The 25639-nt window shown below is 47.3% G+C and overlaps 2 protein-coding genes, 1 long non-coding RNA gene and 1 pseudogene across 3 annotated transcripts; 2 read left to right on the forward strand and 2 right to left on the reverse strand.

The window, feature by feature from the left end:
• Window positions 1-484: 484 nt before the first annotated feature.
• LOC123180976 (UPF0481 protein At3g47200-like) lies at window positions 485-2193 on the reverse strand (annotated as a pseudogene).
• Window positions 2194-12871: 10678 nt separating this feature from the next.
• Window positions 12872-15893, forward strand: LOC123180987 (noroxomaritidine/norcraugsodine reductase-like). The gene is made up of 3 exons (XM_044593192.1): window positions 12872-13212; window positions 13328-13535; window positions 15663-15893. Exons 1-3 carry the CDS (start codon window positions 13127-13129, stop codon window positions 15825-15827), a joined length of 459 nt encoding a protein of 152 aa, XP_044449127.1. The 5' UTR covers window positions 12872-13126; the 3' UTR covers window positions 15828-15893.
• A 2268-nt stretch (window positions 15894-18161) lies between these two features.
• Window positions 18162-18905, forward strand: LOC123180994 (CASP-like protein 1U2). Its single transcript, XM_044593199.1, has one exon. It carries the CDS (start codon window positions 18264-18266, stop codon window positions 18774-18776), a length of 513 nt encoding a protein of 170 aa, XP_044449134.1. The 5' UTR covers window positions 18162-18263; the 3' UTR covers window positions 18777-18905.
• A 5756-nt stretch (window positions 18906-24661) lies between these two features.
• LOC123180998 (uncharacterized) lies at window positions 24662-25406 on the reverse strand. Its single transcript, XR_006491438.1, has 2 exons — window positions 25262-25406; window positions 24662-25032 (listed from the first exon to the last, which is right to left on the reverse strand). It is a non-coding gene; the product is annotated as an uncharacterized lncRNA (long non-coding RNA).
• Between the last annotated feature and the right edge of the window lie 233 nt (window positions 25407-25639).

Consider the following 25639-nt stretch of genomic DNA (forward strand, 5'->3'; position numbering starts at 1 on the left):
CTTCGCCCTCGATGTAAGAGTTGCCGTAGGAGATGCCTCTCCCGACACCTTCATCCTCCTATGCTGCTGGCACCTATGGAAGCACCGGAACGGGGTGGTCTTCCAGGCTATGGTGCCATCTCTGGATCGGGTCCTAAGCTGTTGTCGAGAGGATGTTGTTCTCTGGCGAGAACGGCTACGTCCACGGGATCGTGCGGATGTTGATGCGTGGGTGCGTGCGTTGACGCGGTGATCTGATCTTAGCTTTGTTAGGACTCCCCCACCCCACCCCAAGAGTATGCTGATGTTTGTAAAAATGAGGGCCTCCCCCTAGTGGTGATTTGGCAATAAAATTCAGGTGGAGGGATCGCTATCCCTCCCCCGGTGACAGTTCAAAAAAAAAAAAACCCTATCCAGCAACAATGCGAGTAGATAGCTGTAAACTATGGCAAGCACAGTGTTTAGCTATAAACTAGCCTAGTGACACCAAGTAAACAATCTCATATACATGTATTTGCAGATTCAATGCCCAATAGACATAAATAATACAGATGGAGAACATCACTGCAAATGGCATTAGATGTAGATGCAGGAACGTTCACTAAAAGAAATTAGAGAAATTAAGATCTTCTCCTGAGAGACATAAGTGAGCCGAAGATACCGGCAAGTACACCAACAGCGGAGAAGACAGTAACGATGATCCTCAAGTTCTTGTAAACGAAGGCGTGCAACTTGGTCTGCGTTCGCCTCTTCACCCGGTAATTCTCAATCTCTTCCATGATGCGGATATAGCTGGATCCGAGAGGTAGACCCTGAAGGCTGGTGAAGAAGTCGAGCGCCTCTTTGTTGGTGAGCCCTCCTCCTCCCTGGAGGAGACGCTTCCTTCGTAGCTCGTGCACGTCCTCCTCCCGGTCCACCAACATGGCAAAGAGGAGGAGGTATGAGCTAACAACGGACTCCTCGTCGTCGACCGCTTGGAAGTTTGGGGTGGTGCATACCTCGAAGGCCGCCATGTTGACGAGCCAGCTCGCGCGCGCATGGTCCAGGGACAATGGCGGCAAGGAGATCTCGGCGAAGAGGACCCGCTTGTTCTTGACGCCCATCTCTATGAGCTCGCTGGTCTTGTTGGCTGTCAGCGTGATGCCGATTTCCGCGAGCTCGATGGCTTGGTGTTGCCTCTCCCTACAATGTAGAATCGGAGAAGGCCGAGGAGGTGCGGCGGCTCGTAGCTATCGTCCAAGATCGGAGACTTCTTCTCGGTTAATTTGCGGTCTTGCAGGCCATCTTTCAAGTAAGTGATGAACTCTTCCAAGGGCACTGGCCTGAACTCCATGACGGTCTTGACCACCAGCCACGGGAGCTGGTTCTCGAGGAGCATGATGTCGTGGAAGATATCGCTATCGTTGCCGTCGAAGTAGCTGCGCAGCGACGGATCCATCTCGGAGCCACCACTGGTGCACGTGAGCATGTATTGCACCAGGAAGCACGCATCGTAGAACATCATGGGCAGGAAGTCATCGTCGCCGATACCTGCCACCATGTCCTTGTCGTAGAGCCCTCGGGCCTCGCCGGCGACCGAGGCCACCGCGGCGTACATCTCTTGGACGGAGCGCCCCGACTCCATGATGCAGTGGTTGGCGGCCGCGTGCTTCACCTTCTCCGCGGGTTTGAGGCGGTCCTTCCCATGGTGGTAAGGCCCGACGGCCACCGTCGCCGGGGCGGTGTAGGAGCCTTTGAGACGTTTAATGCTTGCAGGGTACCTATGGATCTTCATGTCCCTCATGTCGATGTCGACCTTGAATTCATGTGTTGCTTCTGTGAATACTTGGATCGGGTCGTGGATCTCCATTTCCATCTTGTATTGTGCTTCTTCTTCTTCCTCATCATTATCTTCTTCGTCGTCTTCTTCTTGGATGGCTAAATTTGGTGCTATGGCTGCCGCATGCTGAACCTGCTGCAGCTGCCCTCCGCTAGAGCTGCTAGGAACATGTGTTTGGAAGCACATTGCAGAATCGGCAGGGTAGCCAGGAATCCACAAAGGTTCCATGGACCAGTCGGCCGGAAAGCCGCAGGGTGGCCATGCAGCAGCTGGTGGTTCCATGCTCCTCCCTGTCAAATCGGCCATGAACGTCGCAAAGCACCAGTGAAGAGATCATAGAGAAGAGTGAAAAAAATTCTATGAAGAGATTATAGAGGAAATTTAGGTAGCATCGATCAGGGTACATGCCTAGTATCAGTGCATGAATGGGAGAAACGAAAACCGATGGCCTAGCGGGAAGCAGAGAGACGGTAAAAGACAAGGACTGAAGAAGAAGAAGAAGAAGAAGAAGAAGAAGAAGAAGAAGAAGAAGAAGAAGAAGAAGAAGAAGAGGCCTCGCCTGGGAAGAAGAGGCACAGCCTTGTCTCTCCTCTTATAGATGGAGTATTGAGTATTGACCAACCAGCCATGTCCATCTGGCTTTTGTTTTATTCACTCAAGGTTGGCCACATGCCCACATCCACATACAAACATACATATATTTCCACCTGCCACAAGTGCATAGGTAGGCACACTCGTCGATCACAGTACCAATGAATTTGACCTCTCACCCGAAGAAGATCACCGCATGTACTGGGTTGCCTCTCGTCTTGTGCATCTCTTGTACTTTTTTTTTAATCCCGAGCTCTTTCCGAAGTGTCAATAGATTGTAGTACTACGAGTTTCCAGTCTGAAATTACTTGTCACATAAATGGATGTATCTAGAATTAGAATAAGTCTTGATATATCCATTTTTCTGACAAGTAATTTCGGACGAAGGGAGTAGTTATTTATACACAACCACACCATTCCATGGTGTTGGGAGAAATTCCATGCTATAGATAGGTCCCTAACAAACAAAGGGTGGTGGACTGAGATGCGATCGAAAGAAATGTCAGACGAGTTCCGTCAAGGGATCACAACAAACTATCAGTTGTTGCATGTTAAGAGAGCCTACATGCATGTGTACTAAGCATAAGCGCGTGCTAACATTTTACAGTTGATGCCAATTAGTTTTATCCAAATTTATATTAAAATTTATCAACATCTACAATACTAATGTTATATACTATGAAAATTAACTCCATGATGCATCTAATGATATTGATTTCGTATTGTGCATGTTGATGTTTTTTTCTATAAAGTTGATCAAAGTTTATAAAGGTTGACTTTAGACAAATTTTATATGCGAATTAAAAAGAAACGGACGGGGTACTGTGGCATAAAAATACAGTGAAAATGGGCTTCATATCCACAAAGAAAATAAAAATAGAACTATAGAAAGAAAAAAAATAGAAACTAAAATTATAGAGAATCTTACTAGAGTAGAGCACCCTAAAAAATTAAGGATTGCCTGAAAACTGGTTTTAGCGACTCCCATTATGAGAAGGGATAAGTATATTTCGTCCCTCAACTATTTCGAAAGTTTATAAATGATCCCTCAATTTTAAAATCAGCAAATACTAATCCCTCAACTTTCAAAATCAGAAAAGTTTAGTCTTTCGTACCGTTTAGGATGGTTTGATGCTGACGTGGACATGATTTTAACTAAAACTAGACATGTCACGTAAGTTTAACCGCCATGTCACACAGGTTTGACCGCAGTATCCACAAACTCACCGTGGCCACTATCATCGAGCCAGTGGTCCTGTAGCCTGTAGGAACTCGCGGCAACGTACGGGTGCCGGCCAGAGGGCGTTGTGCTGCAGCAGCAGCACCTCCTCGGCAGCTCGTCAGGAGGCGCCGGCTGGGCTCAGGCGTGCTCTACGATATTTTTTTTTGAACATCGTGCTCTACGAGATTGCATATGGGTATGTACGCACCGAAGCTGGCTTGGGTTCCACCCGGAAGACAATACACACGTACTCTCTTCGGTCCTTTTTACTCTGCATATTAAAATTCTCTGAAGTCAAATTTCACAAAGTTTGACTGTTTTTATATGAAGAAATATCAACATCTATCATGCTAAAGTTATATAATATGAAACTTGAAGTCATGACACATCTAGTGGTATTGATTTCAGATTATGAATGTTGACACTTTTTTCTACAAAACTGGTCAAACTTTACAAGACTTGACTTTAGTCAAATCTTATATGCGAACTAAAAAAGACCAGAGGGAGTACAATAGAGCTACTGGACCGATTAACAGGAGACTAGCTAGCTACGTACCAGATGGATTTCCGCCGGATTGGAAAACGCCTTGACTCTCAGTCTCACCCGGAGAGGAGCTCGTGCCTCCGCCGCGTACAACAGGAGCTTGAGAAACACCTCGCCATGTCCTTGAGCAACCTGGATCGACAGTGTGCACGGAGACGGGCTACCGAAGTCGAGCCTGGACGCGGGTTCATCCGCATCAGCCGGTAGGGCCATGCACGAGGTTGCCCATGGACATCCGTCGCTCGCCCCAGGACCAGGACGCACTGGTGACCCTCGAGTAGCGACGGCCACAAACTGCAACACTTCTTCTTTTAGCCTGCTGCGCAAAACCGCTCATCAGAGGCACCAGCACGTTGGGCGGGCTGCTGGGCATGGCCTCGGTGTCAAAGAAGGGCAAGGCGTAGACTTGCTGTGCGGTCCTCGACGCCACCGTCCGAAAAATACAGCAGGCGCACGACATGTGTTTGATAAAATGCAAGAAAAACCATGCCACGTTGTCAACAAAACCATTCAAAACGGTATGAGGGACTAAACATATTCGGTTTGAGAAGTTAAGGGATTAAGGTTTGCTAGTTTTGATGTTGAAGAATCATTTCTATACTTTAAAAAAAATTAAGGAATGAAAAATATACGTATCCCTTACGAGAATCGGCTGGAGTTGCTCTTACCGACCCTCGGTTTCCCTCTAGTGCATTCACCAGCAACAACATTTTCTATTTTTCTTCGCCAGATTGGTAGACAAGCTTGTTGACACCGCATTTCGTTTATTTAGCTTCCTATAAACATGAATGCTTGTCCTACAAATGGTGACAGATCAACACGCGGTACAGTACAAAACAAACGAGCGTGACCTTCGACCTGTCTAGTACACAATTTCTGACCTGCCCTGCCTACTACAGTAGTACGCAATTTCTTGCTTTTTTTTCTGCTGCAGATTTGTCATCAGTCGTATGCATGCGCGTCCGTCCGGCCGTACGATAAACAAGTGGATGCGGTCAAATACAAGTAATACCAGATGCCGACGGGGATATGGACATCAACGAAGTGAACTGGACATGCACGTCGACAAGGTCTGGCATGTTGAGCATAATTGTGTGGATGGTATAAGAGCATCTCGTTGGCCCCCCAGGAGAGGCTAAATATCGCCCCTGGGGGCGCACCGGCGCTAAACCGCGCACTGGGGGCGTGATGCCTTTCAGTCGCGGCGCCCACGTTTTTTTGAGAAAATCAAATACGGCGCAAACACGGCTCAAATTTATCGCAAACATCGGCGAGTTCGTTCAAATTTAAATATATTTTACAAAAAAGAAAAAACTAGCACGGGCTGCCCCCACCGTCTCCATCGCCGCTCCTCGCCGTCTACCTCGCCGCTCGCCGCCCGCCGCCCGCCTTTGCAGTTCTACATGCCGAGGAGGCGGTAGAACCGCGTGTAGTCGCCGCCGCCGCCGTCGTCGTCGTCGTCTCCACCGCCGCCGCCGCCGTCCCTGCTGCATCCCTCCCCCGGTTGGCGCGGAGGGTTGGACGGTCCGGGGGCGTCGTCGTCGTCGCTGTCGAGGACGACGATGCCGTGCTCGTCCTCGCGCCCACGCTTGCGGGCGGCGATCTCCTCCAGGGCCCGAGTCTGTCGGGTCATCTCCGTCCGGAGGTAGTCGTCCCGCACCCACCGCAGCGCGCAGCTTTGGCATTGATTCGCCGCGGGAAACGAGGCGATGAGGACGACGAAGCGGCGAGAAGAGAGTCGAGTCGCTGACGCGGCTGGTCCGCGGCTCTTCGCGCCAAAAAAGATCCGCCCGGCGCCCCCGAGCGACCCCCAGCGCGCCGGGTTCGGGTTGGGTCCGCCGTCGCCAATTTCGGCCCGAGCCGGCGAAAACTGGGCTCTTGGGGGCGCGACTGGGCCGATTTTTTGGCGCCGGCGGCCGAAAAAGCGCCTGGAGGGCCTTCTTGGGGGTGCAGCTGGAGATGCTCTAAGTAGGAGCAGCACAATTGTGTCGACAAGCCAGCATTCCTGCTTATCTGATGTCTGTTATGAAATTCCCTAAGTGGGCCATTGATGCCATTACCTCACAGATGTCTCACTTCTTTTGAGGCAATATGGGTGATAATCATAAATACCATCTGGCTAGTTGGGGCTTGATTGCTCAGAAAAAAGAATTTGGGGTCTAGGGGTTCCTAATCTTAGAGAGTATAACATGGCTCTCCTTGCCTCATGAGGGAGGAGATTCTATGATTGTAGGGATAGTGATTGGAAGAAAGTCATTAACTTCAAATATGCTACTGATAAACCCAATCTCTACTGGGGGAAACCTGGGTTAGGCTCTCTTTTTTGGAAAAGCCTAACCTGGGCTCTGGAAGGTGCTAAAACTTTTACTAGTTGGATTCCCGGAAATGGTGTAAACATTGCCTTTTGGCATGGTTCCTGGATTGGGGGATACTCTCTTAAAACCAGATTCTGGGAGCTGTTTGACATTTGCCAACAACAAGGTGCCATTGTTGCCCAGGTATGGGATGGCAATACTTTACAACTGACTTTCAGGAGGTGTATAGATGATAGCATTATGAAAAAATGGTATGAGCTATGTGAGATAGTTAGTACTTTTACCCCTGGGTCTGTTCCAGATTCTCCTAGATGAAATCTTGAACCTTCTGGGATATATACAGTTAAATCCTTTTGCAAAATGATTAACTTTGGTGGAATATCTTTTGATATTAAAGATGCCATTTGAAAAATTAAAGTTCCACCTAATATTCATGTTTTTCTCTGGCTGGCTTACAACAACAAGTGCTTGACTAGAGATAACCTGGCCAAGAGGAGACATGTGGAAGATCCTACTTGTGTTTTCTGTGGGGAAAATGAATCGATTAATCATCTATTTTTTGAATGTGTGGTAGCCAGTCATATTTGGAATACAATTGCTGAGGGGATGGACATCCATGTTCCATCTTTCTTTTTGTCTTTGTCTGCTTTGTGGAAAGTGAAAAAGAAAAATAAAGCTATCAATACTGTTACCTCTGCTACCTTGTGGGGCTTATGGCTTCTGTGCAATGATTTTTTGTTTCAGGGGCGAAAATGGCGAAGCATTCGCTGCATCATGGACCTGGTGGGAGGGCTGATGAGACAATGGAAGATTTTGTGCTCCGACGCCCAGGGTGCGCCTCTTCTCCGGTGCTTAAGACTTTTGGATCGGCGAAGAAGGGAACTGCTTAGAATAGCTTGGGAGATATGAAGTTATCTGAACTACCTGAACTTAATCCGCTGCTTTTGGGTGCTTCAGGCGTTGGCCGGATTCATCTGTTTTGCCTTGTAATAGGGTAGTTTTCGCTTCGTCCTTCTATGACAGCTACTTTGGTTGTTGCCGAGCGTTGTACATTGTCCTGGTTGTGTTGGTTTCGCCTTTGCTTTTTAATAAAAATTGGGGCAGGGGGAAAACCCCTATCTTTCAAAAAAAGAGAGCAGCAGTTCCGGGTTCGGTGACGCCACACACTCGGTGCCAGATTCATTGATAAATTCGCTCAACTATTTGTGTTTTTTCTTATAGCCTGCCACAAATTTGTTTTTTAATACAAATAATGGTGGTTTTCTTACAGTCAGCTTATAGTCTTCTTATAGTCTTCGAAAGCACACCACATTCCTCACTTGCCTCATCAAAATAGCCCAAGGAATATATTTTGAGTGAAACATAAGATATATTTAGTGATATACGTATATCAAAACTTGACTGTTTTCTTTCAAATTTGTGAATATGTATTATTCTACTTTGGATCCGTTGCAACTCACGGACACATTGCTAATAAGTATATACATTCATATTATCATAGAGTACTGCCTAACACAGCCCAGCGATCGTGGCGGAGCTAACGGGGCACGGGGCGAGGGTGCACACGTGCGCCCAGAGTGCGGCCAAGCTAGAGGAGTGCCGCCGCCTGTGGGAGCCCACAAGCCTGGGGGCCCGCCTCCCGAGTTTGTTGCTCCCTCGTGGCTCGCCAGGTCTTCTCCGGAAGTTTCTAGGGTCTCTTTGGGTCTAGAAAAAATCGTTAAATTTTTTTGTAGCGTTTGGACTCCATTTGATACCGATTTCCTGAGAAGCAAAAAACAAACAAAAAATAGCAACTGACACTGGACACTAGGTTAATAGGCTAGTCCCAGAAAATAATATATAATTACATATAAAATATTCAAGATTTATATTATAATAGCATGGCACAATCAAAAATTATAAATACGTCGGAGACGTATCACCACCCCTCCCTACATAGCTTCGATCATTCGACACCATCAATGCACACAAGGTCCTCAGCGGTATTCCACCTCAGGGTTGTCTTCATAGTTCTATCTACAAAATTGATCATGTTGAAATGATTAAGCAAATTTATGATGTCCAATTGACATTGGTGTCGATTAAATCATTCGAGGAGGAACATTTAAGGTTCATTGTCGGAGGAGGATGTTGATGAATTTCTTGAGATAGCCATGATTTGGACATGGCGGCTCTTTTGCAGGCGGAGATGGACAGAGCAACAAGTGAAAGCATACAGGTTCTCAACGAGGTGTGTGAGGATTCAACAGAACATGTAGAAGGCCATGGCAACATTATGCATGATTACTTTGCAGAGTGCCCTGTGTATCCCGGGTATCTCTTCGGGAAATACTTCCAAGAAGAGAAATTGGAGCGAAATTCATGCTCATATATACAAAGAGAATAGCACCTATAAGTTGCATTATTTTGGCGTGGAGGTAGAAACATAAAATTTTGAATTAATGCTCACTCAGTTTCTTTTTACTCCGAACATAAATTTGTTTAAAGTTATATTTTGCCCAAATTTATATTTAAAAATATCAATATCTGCAATACTGAAGTTTTTTTTTCAAGAAAAACCTCCAATCTATTCGAATTCATCGAACATCATGACATTCCAAAGAACACAAGCAGCAATAGAAATTACATCCATGTTGGTTGATTACCTAGCGATGACTATAAGCACTGTAGCGAGTTGATGGCTTGCCGCCGTCATCGTTCCTCCCTCACCAGAGCCAGGTAAGCTTTGTTGTAGTAGACAGCCGGGAACTCGTCGTGCTAAGGCCCCAAGGGACCAACACACCAGTACAACAACTGTCGCTAATGAAGAGAAGCGTAGATACGATGGATCCAATCTGAAGATACATGAACGTAGACAACCAAAGATTGGATCCATGCAAATCCACCAAAGACAAAAAAAACATAAAATGGAGCCCTCGCACCGGCTAGGGCCGGAATCCACCGCATCTTCATGGCCGCAAGGCCACATGAGACGAGGCGGATCGACGCTGGTGTCGGTGGGAGGCGGTGCAACACTATGGGTCTCGCTCGTGGAAGGAGAGGAGGAAAGCGTTTCGCGGGGCCTACAATAGTGAAATTATATGGTATGAAAATTAATTTTACGATGCATCTAATGATATTGCTTTCGTATTGTTAGTGTTGATTAAAATGAAATGGTCGGAGTACCATGGAATAAAAATGGAGTTAAAATGGGCTTCATATCCACAAAGAAAATATAAATAGAAGAAAATAAAATAGAAACTACAGTTACAGGGAATCTACTACAGTAGAACACCCTAAACAAAATTAAGGATTGCCTGTAAACTGGTTTCTCTCTGGTGCATTCACCAGCAACAACATCTTCTTCGCCGGGTTGATCGACAAGCTTGTTGACACCGCATCTCGTTTATTTAGCTTCCTAAACATAATTGCTTGTCCTAAATAAAAATAATGATAGATCAACACGTGGTACAGTACAAAACAAACGAGCTTGACTTGTCTCTTCGACCTGTCTAGCACACAATTTCTGACTTGACCTGTCTCACGCAGTTTCTTCGGGCTGTCCAATTTCCTGTTTTTTTTTTGTTTTACTGCAGATTTGTCATCAGTCGTATGCACGCGCTTCGTCTGTCCGTACGATAAACAAGTGGATGAGGTAAGTACAAATACTGACGGGGATATGGACATCAATGAAGACTGCACTGTGAATTTTTAGCGAAGACCCAGTTCATTGCTGAACTGAAGTGGACATGCACGTCCACAAGGTGTAACATGTCGAGCACAATTGTGTGGATGGTATAAGTAGGAGCAGCAGCTCCGGAGACGCCACACACACTGTTACATTGTGTTCCGGTTCTGACTAGCCGGTCCGGCATAAATCCACTCAACTGTTAGGCTGGCCGGTTGACGCTTATCACTGCCAGCAAATCTAATGGACAACGTGCCATCCCTGCCGACGGTCGCAACGAAACATCTCACCGGTCAAGCAAAAAACCTTGTCGTTATAGCAAAACAAAAACCCGGTGCCAGCAAATCAAATGGACTAGTCGCCCAATTGCAAATGTTGATCGGTGTGGATGCAACCTTTTCGCCGGCCGGTTCCAGCACCGAGGCCGCCATCTCCATCGCTGGCAATGCTGGTTGCAGTTTTTCACCGGCATGGTTCCAGCAAAAAAGCCAGCCGGTTGCAACACCGGAGGCCAGAGCGTGCACTGGCGACTGCTGGTTTGCCGCGCTGATGGATTGTTGTCCGGTCGGTTGTTCCAGTTGTGCCTTGCCACCTCATCCATTCAGAAAACCATCCATGGCCTCCCACGCTCTCCATTTGCAACACCGCCCCACAACACTACCCATCCGCATCCGTGGGGGAGGTAGGAGCCTGCGCGAGCACCACAGCAGGACAGCTCGTCCGGGAAGATTGTCGTGGCGTGGCTGGCCATGGCTGGCAAGCAGTGGTTGCGCGGGGAGGAGATTTGGGAAATGAGTGGCTGCGCTCGACCGAGAAAAGGATAAGAGGATGAGGGAAAGCGCGGGGTGGACCCATATGCACACATGGAGCAATCTAAGAGGGTGTTTGTTTCTAGGGACTTATTGGTCTAGGGACTTAAATAAGTCCCTATAAGTTTCATCTAAACCAAACATGAGGGACTTATAGGGACTTAAAGTGAGCATTCGAGACTTATGAAATAAGACTCTCAAGGACTCTCAAGGAGGGACTTCTAGGGACTTATAGTTGTAATATGGTCTTATAGAGACTTATAAGTCCCAGGAACCAAACAAGTAGGGACTTTTTAGGGACTTAGAACTTATAAGTTGGGACTAAAAAAAGTCCTAGGACTTATGAACCAAATAGGGCCTAAAGGGACGCACAGGCCGGAAGCTAACATTCTCCTTTCTATCATAATATCCTGCCCCAAATTTCCTTTTCTTCTTCTATCTAATACGATTTTTTTTTTGGAAATGGAGGAGGACCCCCGGCCTCTGCATCTGGACGATGCATGCAGCCACTTTATTAATTATTCACACAAGATCTTACAAAGTCATACAACAGTAAGACTGAAGCCACCGTCTAGGCAACAAAAGTGTCGCTACTCCTATCCAAGAGATGAAGGATGCTGATAGTCTGGGCCTAGTACCAAACAGACCTCGCAGCCAAACCTAACATCTAAGACTTGAGGTCCCATCCAAGACGCCTGCCGGATATGGGTCACCTACTAGTCCGGTGCACTCCTCAACCAGGACGCCTGCCGGGTCTGAGGCCGCCGCAGCCACCTGTCACCAATCCATCTTCAGAGCTGTACTGCTGCATGTACGTTGCCCGGTCTAGCTACCGTCGACGCCACCACGACGCCAGACCGCGTCACCCTCCTGCGCGAGTCCATCTCCGCGCATCGGACGCAGAGTCACCACAGCACCATGCCGCCGAGACCCGCCGCCATCAATGAGTGAGATGTCGCACCGCTCCACCAAAGAATCTGTCCTCTGGTCCTGCATCCAGCTGCTGCTCAAAAAACAATGCCCCCATGAGGGAAAACGACGCCCCAAAAGCACCGCCATCCTCCGATCCGGAAACTCCGGATCAAGGTTTTCACCCAGAGCAGCGCAAGCAAGTCGACATAAGCTACAGAGGCGATGTCTTCAACAAGATAACGACGCAAAAACGCCGCCATCGCTCGCCATGACCCAAGTCATAGCACGGTTTTCACCGGCAGCCCCGTTTCGCCACTGTACGCCGGGACTGGATGCGAGAATCCACAACCATCTAGCCGACCACCTCCGGCGAAGAAGATGGCCACCACCTCCACGCCAAGGGCCGGAGCCCCCGACGTCCTCGTGTCGCGTGCCTAGTCCAGAGGCCGCTTGCCGCGCCGGAACAAAGGATGCGCACGACAGCTCGAGGAACCACCATCCAGATCCGAATGGGATCCAGATCGGACACCCTAGCCGCCGACGTGATCTCTTCATCGCCGCTACCAGCACGACAACCTTGGTCGCCACCGGCCTGCGCCATCGCCCTTGGATCGGCCGCAGTGGGTCGCCGCCACCCAGATCCGATCGCCGGCCGAGGAAGATTGCCGCCGCCGCCGCTGCGGCCCGCATGCTTAGCCTGCGATGCCCTCGGCGGCGGCGGCGGAAGGAGAGGGAGGCTCGGCAGGGAGGAGAGGGGGGCCGGCGGGGAGGCCCCGATGCGGCGCGGCGCCGCCGCACGGGGGGAGGAGGTCACGGGGGAAAAGAGGTAGCTAAACAACTAATCTTAATACGAATAGTGGTGGTTTTTCTTATAGTCAGCTTATAGTCTTCTTATAGTCTACGAAAGCACACCACCACCAACCCACGGGTAGGAATAGGACAACCATCCCTAGTGGATCGCCATCGACTCTCTTAGAGAACTCCAAAAAACAAACTACTTAGTACATCAATTAGTGAAGTGAGTATGTTACTAAGTGCGTGGATCGCGCGAGCCCTTTTTACTCAGTATTTTTTGGGGGAGATTCCACGAGGTGTATTTTGACTTTGCGAAGATGCCAGGGAGGGTGTTGACCCTCGAACGATCTGACGATCCAGATCGCGTCCCACAAGAGTGCTGCCTCGGCATACGAACGGGTAGCACGGCATAAAGATGGAGGGGATATGTTGCTACCCACAACACAAATCACCGGAACACGCAGAGAAGAGAGATGGCAGACAGCAGCATGAGCAGGGACGAGAGGTGGAACCTGGCCGGCGCGACGGCGCTGGTCACCGGTGGCAGCAAAGGGATCGGGTACGGACGCAATCACATAATCTAATCAGCTAGCTTTCGTGCGAGTATATACATTCATGTATCATATGGAGTACTACTTAACTGCATGGCCGCATCGATGGAAACGCCAACACAGCCACGCGATCGTGGAGGAGCTGGCGGGGCACGGGGCGCGGGTGCACACGTGCGCCCGGAGCGCGGCGGAGCTGGAGGAGTGCCGCCGCCGGTGGGAGGCCAAGGGGCTCCCGGTCACCGTCTCCGTCTGCGACGTCTCCCTACGCACCCACAGGGTGCAGCTCATGGAGACGATTAAGCAGGTCTTCGACGGCAAGCTCGACATACTGGTAAGTGGTAACTAACTCGAGTTAGAGTTCGTTATCTTTCTTTTGAGCAGTTTTAACATGCTTCCTTTTACATCCTCTTTTCAACGAGAGTAAGAGTATACATTAGATCTGAACCGTTGATATCATTAATAATTAGGCAAATTTTAACATGGTCCCTCTTACCTCCTTTTTTTACATGTGAGGTAAGAAGATAAGAGTCAATCAAGCCATTCATTGATGAGATCAACGGTTAAGATCTATTTTATACTCTTACCTCTCATGTGAAAAGAGGGGGTAAGAGGGACCATGTTAAAACTGCTCTAATAATTAACGGTTACCTTATTATCTCACATATAAAAAGAAAGGGTAAAAAGGAGCATGTTAAAGTTTGCTCTTTGAGAGGGAGATTTCTCTCACCTGATGGCGACCAACTCTACGCTATGCAGGTGAACAACGCAGCTCAGATTCTTGCTAAGGCGAGCGTGGAATGGACATCGGAGGAGTACTCACACCTAATGACGACCAACCAAGAGTCATACTTCCACCTCAGCCAGCTCGCGCACCCCTTCCTCCTTAACGCCTCCGTCTCCGGGGGAGGTAGCATTGTCAACATATCCTCCCATGCCGGCTCACTTGGTTCCTGGCATATCAAAGAAGGAGTGCCAAATCCAGAGGTCCTGTGGGGCTACCGCCTCAAGCACCACACTGCAACCGCCTTTGGCGCCTTTGTACATCCCCTGCCAATCAAATGGGCAATTCTTCCATTTCCAATGCATGCAGTCGATGCTTCCAAGCATCTCAGGAAATCCTCTTGCTGCATTCTGGGCTAGGATCCGAGCAGTGTCTTCCGCATTGGGTGTTCTCAAGTATTGTGGCCCAAACACTGCCATCACTGCCCGACAGAACTTGTAGAAACACTCTATGCTGGTGGACTCGGCCATGCGCCCATAGTCGTCGAGTGAATCACTGGGAGCTCCATATGCAAGCATCCTCATCGCTGTCGTGCACTTCTGAATGGAGGTGAATCCAATAGTGCCAGTGCAATCCATCTTGCACTTGAAGTAGTTGTCAAACTCCCGGATGAAATTCACAATCCTGAGGAAGAGCTTTCGGCTCATCCGATAACGGCGCCGAAATGTTTTCTCGCCATGAAGTGGAGCATCGGCGAAGTAGTCGGAGTAGAGCATGCAGTAGCCTTCGAGACGATGCCGGTTCTTTGCTTTCACCCGCCCCGGCGCCGAGCCACCTCACCGCGGCTTTTCATTGCTCGCCATCAGCTGGGCGAGGGCGGCGAGCACCATGAGATGCTCTTCTTCCTGGACGTTGTCCGCGGCTTCCTCCTCTAGCAGCGCGGCGAGCTCTTCCTCGTCATCCGAGTCCATCTTCGAGTCAGGCAAAACGCCGAACACCTTGCGCTCGGTGGGCGTGTACCCGCCGCTAAACCGCGCCTCCGCGGCCGGAAACGGCAGCCGGAAACGCCCAGCTGCCGTGGAAGGGGCTGCCGCGGTGAAGCGCTGCTATTTTCCGGCAGGGAATGGCTATCTAGCGGAGTAGGGCGGCGGCCGTCGCCGGGATATAGCTAGTGGTGGCCGAGGGCGCGGGGGGTGCGGGGCGAGTCGGGGGAAGAAAACCTTGACTTTTCCCCTGTTGGTGTGGGCCAGGCGTGCTTTTCCCTAGCGCCGGAGCCCCCAACTGCTCCCCAGCGCGCCGGGTTCGGCCTTTGACCGCCAGGCGGAAAAAAGGTCCGAACCGTCGATTTTCGGCGTCCTAGGGGCGTGACTGGGCCGTTTTTTCGGCGCCGGCGCCGAAAAAGTGGCCTGGTGGGGCCTGTTGGGGGCACGGCTGGAGATGCCCTTACAAGGAGCCTTGCTACAGAGTGGGCCCAGAACAAGATCCGGGTGAACTGTGTCGCCCCTAGCGCGACTAAGACCGACATGTTAAACAGTGCACGCACCATCAGATTCTACATGAAAATATGTTATAGAAATGAATAGGTTGAACTGCTTTACGTAAGTAGTTATATGATGTACATGCAATAGAATACTCTTTTACTATCGTTTTCGAGGAAACAATTTAACTAAGCCAACTGATATTGCTGCCACGCATGGCAAAATGTCGATAACTGATCATTATACCTGAATGAAACAGCTAGGACCGGAGATCATAGAAAACGAGTTGGCCAGGACTCCGATGCGGCGAGCAGGCGAGCCGGCCGAGGTGGCGACTGTGGTGTCATTTCTATGCATGCCGGCGGCGTCCTTCGTCACCGGCCAAGTCATCACCGTCGATGGTGGTCGGACCATTAGTGGTTAGTCAATTAAGAGTACCTTGCGAATAAACTCATGTTTGTGTTGATCACAAAGAGTGACAAATCCAATAGTCCAGAGACATTTCGTTGTACGTAGGCAGGTCGAAAATCATGTGTAACAGCGTGAGGAAACTTTTGTATTGAAGTGAAAGAAAGGCAATCCGTATAAACAATTGCTACATGGGTGTTAATTAGTTGTTACTAGTATATTTTCTTAAACGCGTGTTTGCCCTTGTCTATTAAGTTAACCGTGTATTTCCTATGGATGCATATCTCTAATCGTTAGGCTGAAATACAGGAACATTATTTGTTGAATAAAATATATGATTTTATTCATTAATTAAATAAAATCACAGCAACCTAAAGCACAAACAAAGAACAAAGATCATTGGTAAGTTAGATAAAAAAATCGAAGTGAAGTCCTTACCGCTGGCCTGGCTTTATGAACGCTGCAACAAGGTCGCACGCCACCCCACCTAATTCTGCTGGTCCTTCCCGCCTACTTATGCTCGGTATCGCCATCTTCTCTCCGCCCTTTCATTGCTGCCCCGGATGATCCAGTTATCGCACTACTCCCGCCATCGCACCACTCCCACGCATTCCCAACCACACCATCCCTCCTCCCCATGAACATGAACATGCTGTCACGCCTCCTCTCCACCGCACATAGCTCTGGCTGGTTGACGCCATTGATGCACACAAGGTGTTGCCTCTCTTTCTTTGCTTTTTCCCAGCATTTAGATCATGTTGAAATGAGTAAGCACGTTGGCATTGTTCAACTACAATTGGTGACAATTAATGAAAAATCATTCGAGGAGGAATATTTAGGATTCATTGCCCAGGGGATGGCGATGAAATTCTGGAGGATGATGATGATTTTGGCACGGTAGCTCTTTTGCTTGCGAAGATGGACGAGGGCAACAACCAAAAGCATACACGTTCTCAACCGGGGTGTGTTATGATTCTTCGGAACATGTTAAAACCATCGTATGTGTGAATAATTTGCAGAGCCCGTCTATGCCGAGCATCTTTTGAGGAGACACTCCAAAGTAGAGAAATCAAAATTAAAATTATGTCCATATGGGAGAAGAGCACCCCGGAAGTTTGAATTATTATGATTTGGGGGTGAAAACATTAAAGTTTGAATTGTTGTGATATGAATTTGAAGTTAAAATGGGGTTCATATGCAAAAGAAAAGAAGAGAAATAAAAATCTAGGAACCGCAGTTACAAATAATCTGATAAGGCGAAGCAGCCTGAAATCCAAAAGCTTTTATGGAGTGGCCATAAAGTGGTTTTAGGGTCTTCCATTACAAGAATCTGCTAGAGTTGCACTTAGGTCTCTCTGTTTCTCTCTCGTGCATTGAGCACCAACAACATTTTCTTCACCAGATTGATAGATAAACTTGCTGACACTTCATTACTAGTACATCTTTTTTACCTTCCTAAACATAAATGTGTGTCCTAACAAACAGTGGCGGAGCAAATGACGAAATGTTTTTTATAGGGTCCAAAAACACTATTTCTCTCAACTTCTGCCAACTAAAACAGAGTTTCTTCACAAAAAATCCATGGGCTGTGTGTGTGTGTGTGTGTCCGTGAGGGGCAGGCCGCAGGCATGACCCTTGCAGCAATACACACATCAACACATAGCTCCGGCCGTGCGGACGAAGGAATGAACGGTGATCAGACCGACCGAGACCGACACGCAGTCACGCAGTAGCGTACAAAAATGACGACCGACTTGCGTCCACAGCAGCTTGGCTGGTCGTCTCAGGCGTTCTTTCCGACCTGCCCTACGCAACTTCTTAGAACTTCCCGATGTCTTCTTCCTTTTTGTTCGCTCTTGCAGATTTGTCGTCAGTCCTGGCCACGCGCGAAAACAAGTGGCCGGCGCAAAAACAGATAGAAATAATAGCAAGCTATAGTGGATGCCAACAAGGACATGCTCGTCAACAGGTCGATGCCGACGAGAACGACGTGCGCGTCAACAGAGCGTGACATATACGTCCATCATTAGAGTGTCTCCAACGGACGCCCAAAAACTATTCCGCTTACTAAAGTTTGGTTTTTTGAACGCCGGACAGGTTCTGTGACAACTTTAGCAGAAGCTGTAAAATAATGTGCGCAAAAAAGGATTGGGCGTGCTATCTGCATGATACAAATTTTGAGACGCCGGATTGCGCACGCTTTACAATTTACACTGTGTGTTTTTTTAGGCACGTGTTTTTTGGCATCTGATAAATTAATGCTGAGTCTGACCCGCTAAAAATGTTACAGTGATGTGCTACAACTATTTTAGAGTGCGAAACCTTTGTGCTCTCGGAGATGCTCTCCGTGTGGAAGGATTAGGATAGCATGCATAAATAGCTGCACCAAGCTCCCTCCCACGGCGCCATCGTAGTCGTAGGCAGCAAAAATCTAACCGTCGACCCATCGACCATGTCTGGATGGTGGGAGAAGGACGAGCCCAACGGCTCCAAGGCGGTGAGCCTGCTGCTCCGCCTCTCCGCGCTCATCCTGGCCCTCGCGTCCGCCGTCATGATGGCCACGGCCGACGACTGCACGATCGCCGGCGCGACGCCCACGGCCGTCACCTACCGGGACTACGGCGCCTTCGTGTACCTGGTGGGGGCCAACGTCGCCGCGGCCGTGCTGGAGGCCGCGGCAGTCTACCTGCAGCTCAGCGGCGCCGGTGACGATGATGACGACGGGGGCAGCCCGCTCCCAGGGATCATCCTGGTCGTCGTCGACGTGCTGGCGCAGGCGCTGCTCTACTCGTCCACGGGCGCCGCGTACGGCGCGGTGGTCGGCGTCGACGTCTGCGTGGCGGTCGGCGCGCAGGTGGGGCGGGCCAGGCTGCTGTCCCTTGGCGCCAGCGTCTCCCTCGGCCTCGCCGCCGTCGTCAAGGACGTCTCGCTGCCGTTCAATGTCTGGCCCGGCTCGTCGGACTGAGATGCCGGACGGCCAGCCCAGAGAACCGTGTGCCGTGTTAGTGTGTGTGCGTGCATGGTACAGTACAGAGTATGTGGCAACTGTAAGCATCCTGTACTGGTTGGCTATTTGATCACGAGACTTATTCCACGAGGGTTTTCTATCTTTCCGTAGAAGAACGAAGGCCGTCTAGCCGACGCAAAGGCGACAAGCTTTCTTGGCGACGTTTTTCGGCGGCTTCCCTCTGCCGACGATCTCTCGAGGATTTTTTCATTCGTATTATGAATCAATACAAAGAAGTTGACCCTTACAAGCACACTGAAACACAAACACAAAGGACCATGAACACCTAAAGTACCCTAAGACAACCATAACACAAGAAGATCTTCGGAACCCTGTGTCATCATTCCTGAATCTTAAGAGAAGACCCCTGCAGCAGAAGGATCTGTAACCAGTCGCAAGCATGTCATCATCTTCGACCATGGTACAATTGCCGCTACGCTGCTTCCTCTTTTCTTGACATCAGCGCTAAGAGGGCATGGATATCAATTCAACACACCTGCAACAGCCGTCGCCATCAGTCATCCGACCGGTCCTGCATCGCGGCCGGGCCATCCGCCCGGACAAAGCAGGATCTCCCACTAGCATCAGCACAAAGGAAGGAGAAGAACAGCAGCAGCGAATAATACCAACAAGGAAGAAGAAGGGTCTTCGTCTCCCTGAATCCCTCGCCCATCTGAGGACCCAAACGGCCAGTGCCGATGGACCTCCAGCCACCAAAGCCCGCGACCTCGACGAGACGCGGGGATCCCCAACTCCGCTGGCTCCTAGATGAAGGCAAAGGCCTCGCCTGACCGCGAACGGAGCCCGGAGTAACTTATTCCGACGTGACACCACCGCAACGGCCTCGACAGCGTCTCTCTCAACCCTAACCCTACCACACACACACCTAGCGAACAGACCCGAGGTTCCCTCTCCCTCCCGCCGCCGGAGCAGCCGATGGAGAGGTAGCGGCCCGATCTACCCGTCGTCGCTCGCACGAAGACACTTCATCGCCACGATCTCTCCTGTGCGGCGGTCCCTGGCCCGGTAGACGACGCCGAAGGTTCCTGCGCCGATCACCTCGAGCCGGTGGAAGCGGCCGCTGCCTGTGGCCGTGGGAGTTGCCGGCGCTCTTTGGCTCTTGCGCGCCTTCGGTGTGACCGCGAGCACGTCGTCTAGGGCAGCGACGCCGGCCATACGCGGCGGGGTTGCAGTCAACCACCCCATATCTCGCCGAGACAAATCCTTATTCGATCGATCGGCTGGCCACCGAGACAAAAGCTAGATAGACGGAGGGAGAGGATGAGAGATTGATTTTGCTTCTCTCACACAAGGCCGTATGCCAGTTGCCATGAAGTCAGGTTTGCCGAGCGTTGCTCTCGATGTTGTTTACTTTGCCGAGTGTCCGTGATTTGACTATCGGCGAAGAGCCTGGCACCCGCGTATACGGAAATTCGAGTAGTGCCTGAACTGAATGTTGCGCTAGATGATCTCTGTACTGACAACATACTGACCAAGAGAAACGTGAGCGACTTCAAATGACTTTACGGATCCTGATTAAAATACCACCGAAAAGGCCACGGGTCGGTAACCAGCGCCAAGCAAAGTCCTGACCACCAGCCGCGCGTAGGTTAGCTAGGGAGAAGTCGGCTTTGATCGTCTCCTGGAGACTGATAAAATCCAGCTTCTCCTCGCGGAGGGTTTCGGCCAGTTGACGCCGCCTGTAGCTGCCCAAAAACCCTAATGTTCCGGATAATGCCTCTCATAGCTTAGGAGGGGAAAGGGTCCCCGCCCCATTCAACACGGTCCTGGCAGATGTGCTGCCACCACGACGGCCTCTACCCCGGCCCCTTCCGCGACCCCGACCACGGTCCCAGCCTTGCACAGATGTCATATCGCAGTGCACAGGAGAGTGTTCCACCTCTAGAACCTCCCCCTCGAACGGCAGCCCCGAGGTCGCCACCATGGCGGCCTAGGCCGGATGTGGCATCCCTTTTTGTTTTATTTCGTTTTGCACTATGATTATGGGTCCCTAGTGACCCTAAGGCTTCGATACTTTTTCATTAATAAGATGGCTGCCTGCATTGGTTGATGCAGTGGACGAGGGTTTTGCCTCCTTTTCAAAAAACAAAAAGCTTCGACAGTGGCCGGGGATTTTGACTCTAAGACTTCAGTATTTTTACTCGACTAAGTTTTGGCTGGACCTAGCCGATCCCCTATATATAACGGAGTAAAAAAAATCAAATTTGCATAAGTTCAACCTAGTTTCGATTGAAACAACCGAAATTAGACACATTGTCTTGACAACCCAAATTGGACACATTGTCTTGAGAATTTTTTTTAAACTATGATGATTTTCATAGCAAATTTGAAAACTATACACACTAATGCAGAAAAATCAAAAGTATCACCCTGTCGGCTTCATGTTGGCCGAAGAGAGACTTTTCAACCAACCGTTGGCCAAAAAGGACTTTTCGGCCAACAGTTGACCAAAGAGTCCCTCTTCGGCCAACACCTGCTCTACTGTTTTAGAAAATTCGTATCAATTAGGATATTTAGTATTTTAATCTGATTCTTTTTGCATTAGATTAAAAAAATTATGAAGTTTCTGTAGATATCAAGTTTGACTAGATTTGAAAGTTTGAATTTGAATTTTCATGAATTTGCTAAAATCACTAGATTGCCTATAATTTGAGCTAGGAGTTTTTTTTCAGATGATTCTTTTTGCTACTGGTTCTTTGTGACTTTGTTTATCAGTAGTAATTAATTGGCGAATTTTATAATTATTTAAAATTATTTTTATGAAAACAGTCATGTTTTAGTGTTTTATAGGTTTTATGCCATTTCTTTTAATTTTAATTGCTTTAAATTTTTTTCTTTAGTTTTTTGACATATTCTTTTTGTTTCCGTTTAGTTATCAGTAGCTATTTTATTTGTAGTATTTTTGTATATTTTATTTCTTTTATCCTACTAGAAAACTTGTTTTGAGCTTCATAGGAGTTTATATTTAAAAGTTCCTTATAAATCCTGTACAACCATTGCCGTTTTATACATGAAAAAAATACTTTTATGCAATCTTTTTCCCTCCATTTTCTTTCCCACCATCTTCTTTGCCGCCATTTTCTCCTGCCATTTTCTTTCCCGCCATTCTCTCCCGCCACAATAAGGAGTGCTGCATCAACGGAGGATGACTATAATGCCTTCATGTGGAGTGTGAAACACTGTGTGAGAGAAGTCATAGGTGTGAAACACTCTCCGATGATGATGACGAAGCTGCAAACACTTATGACTTCTCTCAGACAGTGTTTCACACTCTACCAGCAACACCGACGCAGGAGACACAGACCATGTCAGACGATGTTATCTACGGTCGTGGACAACATGAGGCTCGTTTTATAAGTTGAGAAGTGAAGTGAAGATGGCGAGAAAGAAGATGGCGAGAAAGAAGATGGCGGGAGAGAATGGCGGAAAAGAAAATAACGGGAAAGAAAATGGCGAGAGAGAATGGCAGGAAATAAAATGGCGGGAGAAAATGGAGGGAGAGAATGGCGGCAAATAAAATGACGGGAAAGAAAATGGCAGGAGAGAATGGCGGGAAAAAATGGCGGCAAAGAAAATAGCGGGAGAAAATGGAGGGAAAAAACGACGGGAAAGAAAATGGAGGATAAAAGAAATAAAATACAAAAAATACTACAAATAAATTATCTACTAATAACTTAACAGAAACTAAAATAATATGTCAAAAAATAAAGAAAACAATTTAAAGCAATTAAAATTAAAAGAAATAGCACAAAACCTATAAAACACTAAAACATAACTGTTTTCGTGAAAACCTAATTTTAATAATCCTAAAATTCACCAATTAATTACTACTGATAAACAAAGTCACAAAGAACCAGCAGCAAAAAGAACCATCTAAAAAGAATACTCCTAGCTCAAATTATAGGCAATCTAGTGATTTGAGCAAATTCATAAAAAATCAAATTCAAACTTTCAAATCTAGTCAAACTTGATATCTACAGAAACTTCATAAAATTTCTAATCTAATGCAAAAAGAATCAAATTAAAATACTAAAAATCTTAATTGATATGAATTTTCTAAAACAGTAGAGCCGGTGTTGGCTGAAGAGGGACTCTTTGGCCAACTGTTGGCCAAAAGGTCCTTTTTGGCCAGCGGTTGGCCGAAAAGTCTCTCTTCGGTCAATGGTAGGCCGAAAAGTCCCTCTTCGGCCTACAGGAGGCCGACAGGGTGATACTTTTGATTTTTCTGCATTAGGGTGTATAGTTTCTGAATTTGCTATAAAAATCATCATAGTTTCAAAAAAAAAATCTTGTCTTGACAACCAAAATTTAACACACAAACTTAAACTTAAAACTAAACTACTCATCATCACCCTTGTAGAGGCAGAGCCAATCTTGCCTTATCCCACCTCCCATTGGGCCCGGGCTGGTGCCATCGTGGCTGGGGTTTATCAGGCATAATGCAAGGGAGTTTACAGTTGGTAATTCTAGAGCTTAAGCTAAGGGCAACTCTCGCCTACCCCCTAAAAATAAAGGAGGATTCGGCGGAGTAAACCCTTAGTGGAGTATTTTTACTTGACTAAGTTTTGGCTGGACCTAGCCGATCCCCTATATATAACAAAGTAAAAATCAAATTTGCATAAGTTCAACCTAGTTTCGATTGAAACAACCGAAATTAGACACATTGTCTTGACAACCCAAATTGGACACATTGTCTTGACAACCAAAATTTAACACACAAACTTAAACTTAAAACTAAACTACTCATCATCATCATCATCATCATCATCACCCTTGTAGAGGCAGAGCCAATCTTGCCTTGACATCCCACCTCCCATTTGGACACCTTTTTTATACTCCCAGGAGTATGTACTCCCACACCAGTGGATAAGGTAAACCGGTGTCAACACCCAATAGCTGCTAACTAATTTGTGCATCGTGCCGGTGAGAAGCTACATATGCATACATAACCACGTCCTAAAATCAAGGCACACACGGCCACTAGCTTCACTTAGAAAAATGGCCAGTTTGTGATGCACTTGTACGTGACGGCTAGACTATACTTGGTCATTTTTTTAATAGTAAAAAGGAGTATATTTTCAGCTAAAAAAAGGGAGTATATTTCATACATATAGATATGAATCTTGTGCATAGGGATTAATAGTCTGCTAGCAATCAACGAAGAGGTGTATTTTTTTCCGGTGACACGAAGAGGTATATATGAAATATACTCGTCTAGGCATATCTGACATCTGTAAGAAGTATACTGTATTTTTCAAGTGTACATGCTACTGTTTTTTCCAATGGGTATATACTGCCATCCTACCCTTGAGTACATACATATGTACACCATTTTGAAGGAGCTTAAACTGCCATTTTTTCAAGGAGTATATACTGCCCTTAAGTGTATATACTGCATTTCTTAAGTAGTAGATACTGACCTTTTTTAGACTGGCTATATACTGCATTTTACATATTAGAGTATCTTTGCATACTTCCTTAGGTTGTAGTACAGCATTTCAAGTGGTATATGCTGATTGCTAATTACTGCTTGCTAATTAGCATATATTGTTAAGAGTATACACAACTTTCTTTAATTAGGAGTATATACTGCCATTTGTAATCAGGAGTATATATACTAGTCTAGAATCAATGGAGTATATACTATTTTTATTTTTATTATGGAGAATGCACTCCTTCTTTTGTTTTGTTATATACAAGTTTTTTAATGGACTAATACCTCATTTTTGTGATGGAGTACATATTACTCTAAAACTTAGTATAATTGATCTGAAAGATATTATAAACTAAAAAAGCGGTACGATGCCATTAGAAAAGAAGTATACAATATAATCAAGTATAATTATTTCAAAAGGTATATTACATAAAGGAGTAGTACAATTAATAGATTAAGAATACAATATGGGAGCATAATTCATTTTTTATACAGGTATTTTCCTACGCAGATAACAAAACAAAATTTGCCTAATTTTGCATCACGTATGTCCCATGTTGTCCATGCATGGCTGTTGCACAGTGGATCAATCATGCCAGATTGATCTAGATCGCCATGTCACATTGTCGAAATCCACTGCGTTGTGTAGGTGTACTCGTGTGAAGGAAAAAGCAAGCCGCTATGCATGCCTTGCACGGAGAAGCGGCGGCGGCGGGCGAAACACAGCTTGCATGTAGTCCAAATTCCGATTCAGATTACCTATAGATCAGGCATGCATACCATATCAATTAATTAGTACAAGCATCAGATAACAGATTCATCTAATCTCATCATGCAGCCATGTTTGTCTATGAATTTGCTGATGGATTGATGTAACTCGTCACCATCAATGCCGATTGGAAGAACATGCATGCATGCGTGCGAGGCACTCCCTTGATATGCTCATTGATGCAAGTCAAAGGTGCATGCACACAAATTATATTCATACCTAGCATCTCCTCCGGGAAGAGCTGGCTGCCGGTGGCATCTCGCCGAACCCTGCAGGTTGCCGCATCTTGCCGTTGCCTGAGTTTGCCGTCGAACCGCCCAGTTCAAATCCATATTTCCTTGTTATCCGGCTACATCCAGTTTTTTGGGGGGATTCTGACGTAATCTATTGCCTGTTGGTGGCTTATCCCTATAAATATGGAACAACTTTTCAAACTGGACGCGGTCAGCAGATAATTAAATAATTATTAAAAGCTAAATGGCTTTATCGTGGAGCCAAAAAAGCAGCGCCGGAAAATCAAATGACACACGTGAGTATGTACTCCTAGGTGTACCAACCCATTTTTCTATATATATATATATATATATATATATATAT

The sequence above is a fragment of the Triticum aestivum genome, chromosome 1A (assembly GCF_018294505.1).
Source record: "Triticum aestivum cultivar Chinese Spring chromosome 1A, IWGSC CS RefSeq v2.1, whole genome shotgun sequence".
Lineage (NCBI taxonomy): Eukaryota > Viridiplantae > Streptophyta > Magnoliopsida > Poales > Poaceae > Triticum > Triticum aestivum.

Coding starts and splice junctions, on each gene's coding strand:
- LOC123180994 (XM_044593199.1), top strand. CDS start 18,264: ATGTCTGGATGGTGGGAGAAGGACGAGCCCAACGGCTCCAAGGCGGTG.
- LOC123180987 (XM_044593192.1), top strand. CDS start 13,127: ATGGCAGACAGCAGCATGAGCAGGGACGAGAGGTGGAACCTGGCCGGC. Junction 13,213..13,327: donor GGTGGCAGCAAAGGGATCGG/GTACGGACGCAA, acceptor ACGCCAACACAG/CCACGCGATCGTGGAGGAGC. Junction 13,536..15,662: donor ACGGCAAGCTCGACATACTG/GTAAGTGGTAAC, acceptor TGAATGAAACAG/CTAGGACCGGAGATCATAGA.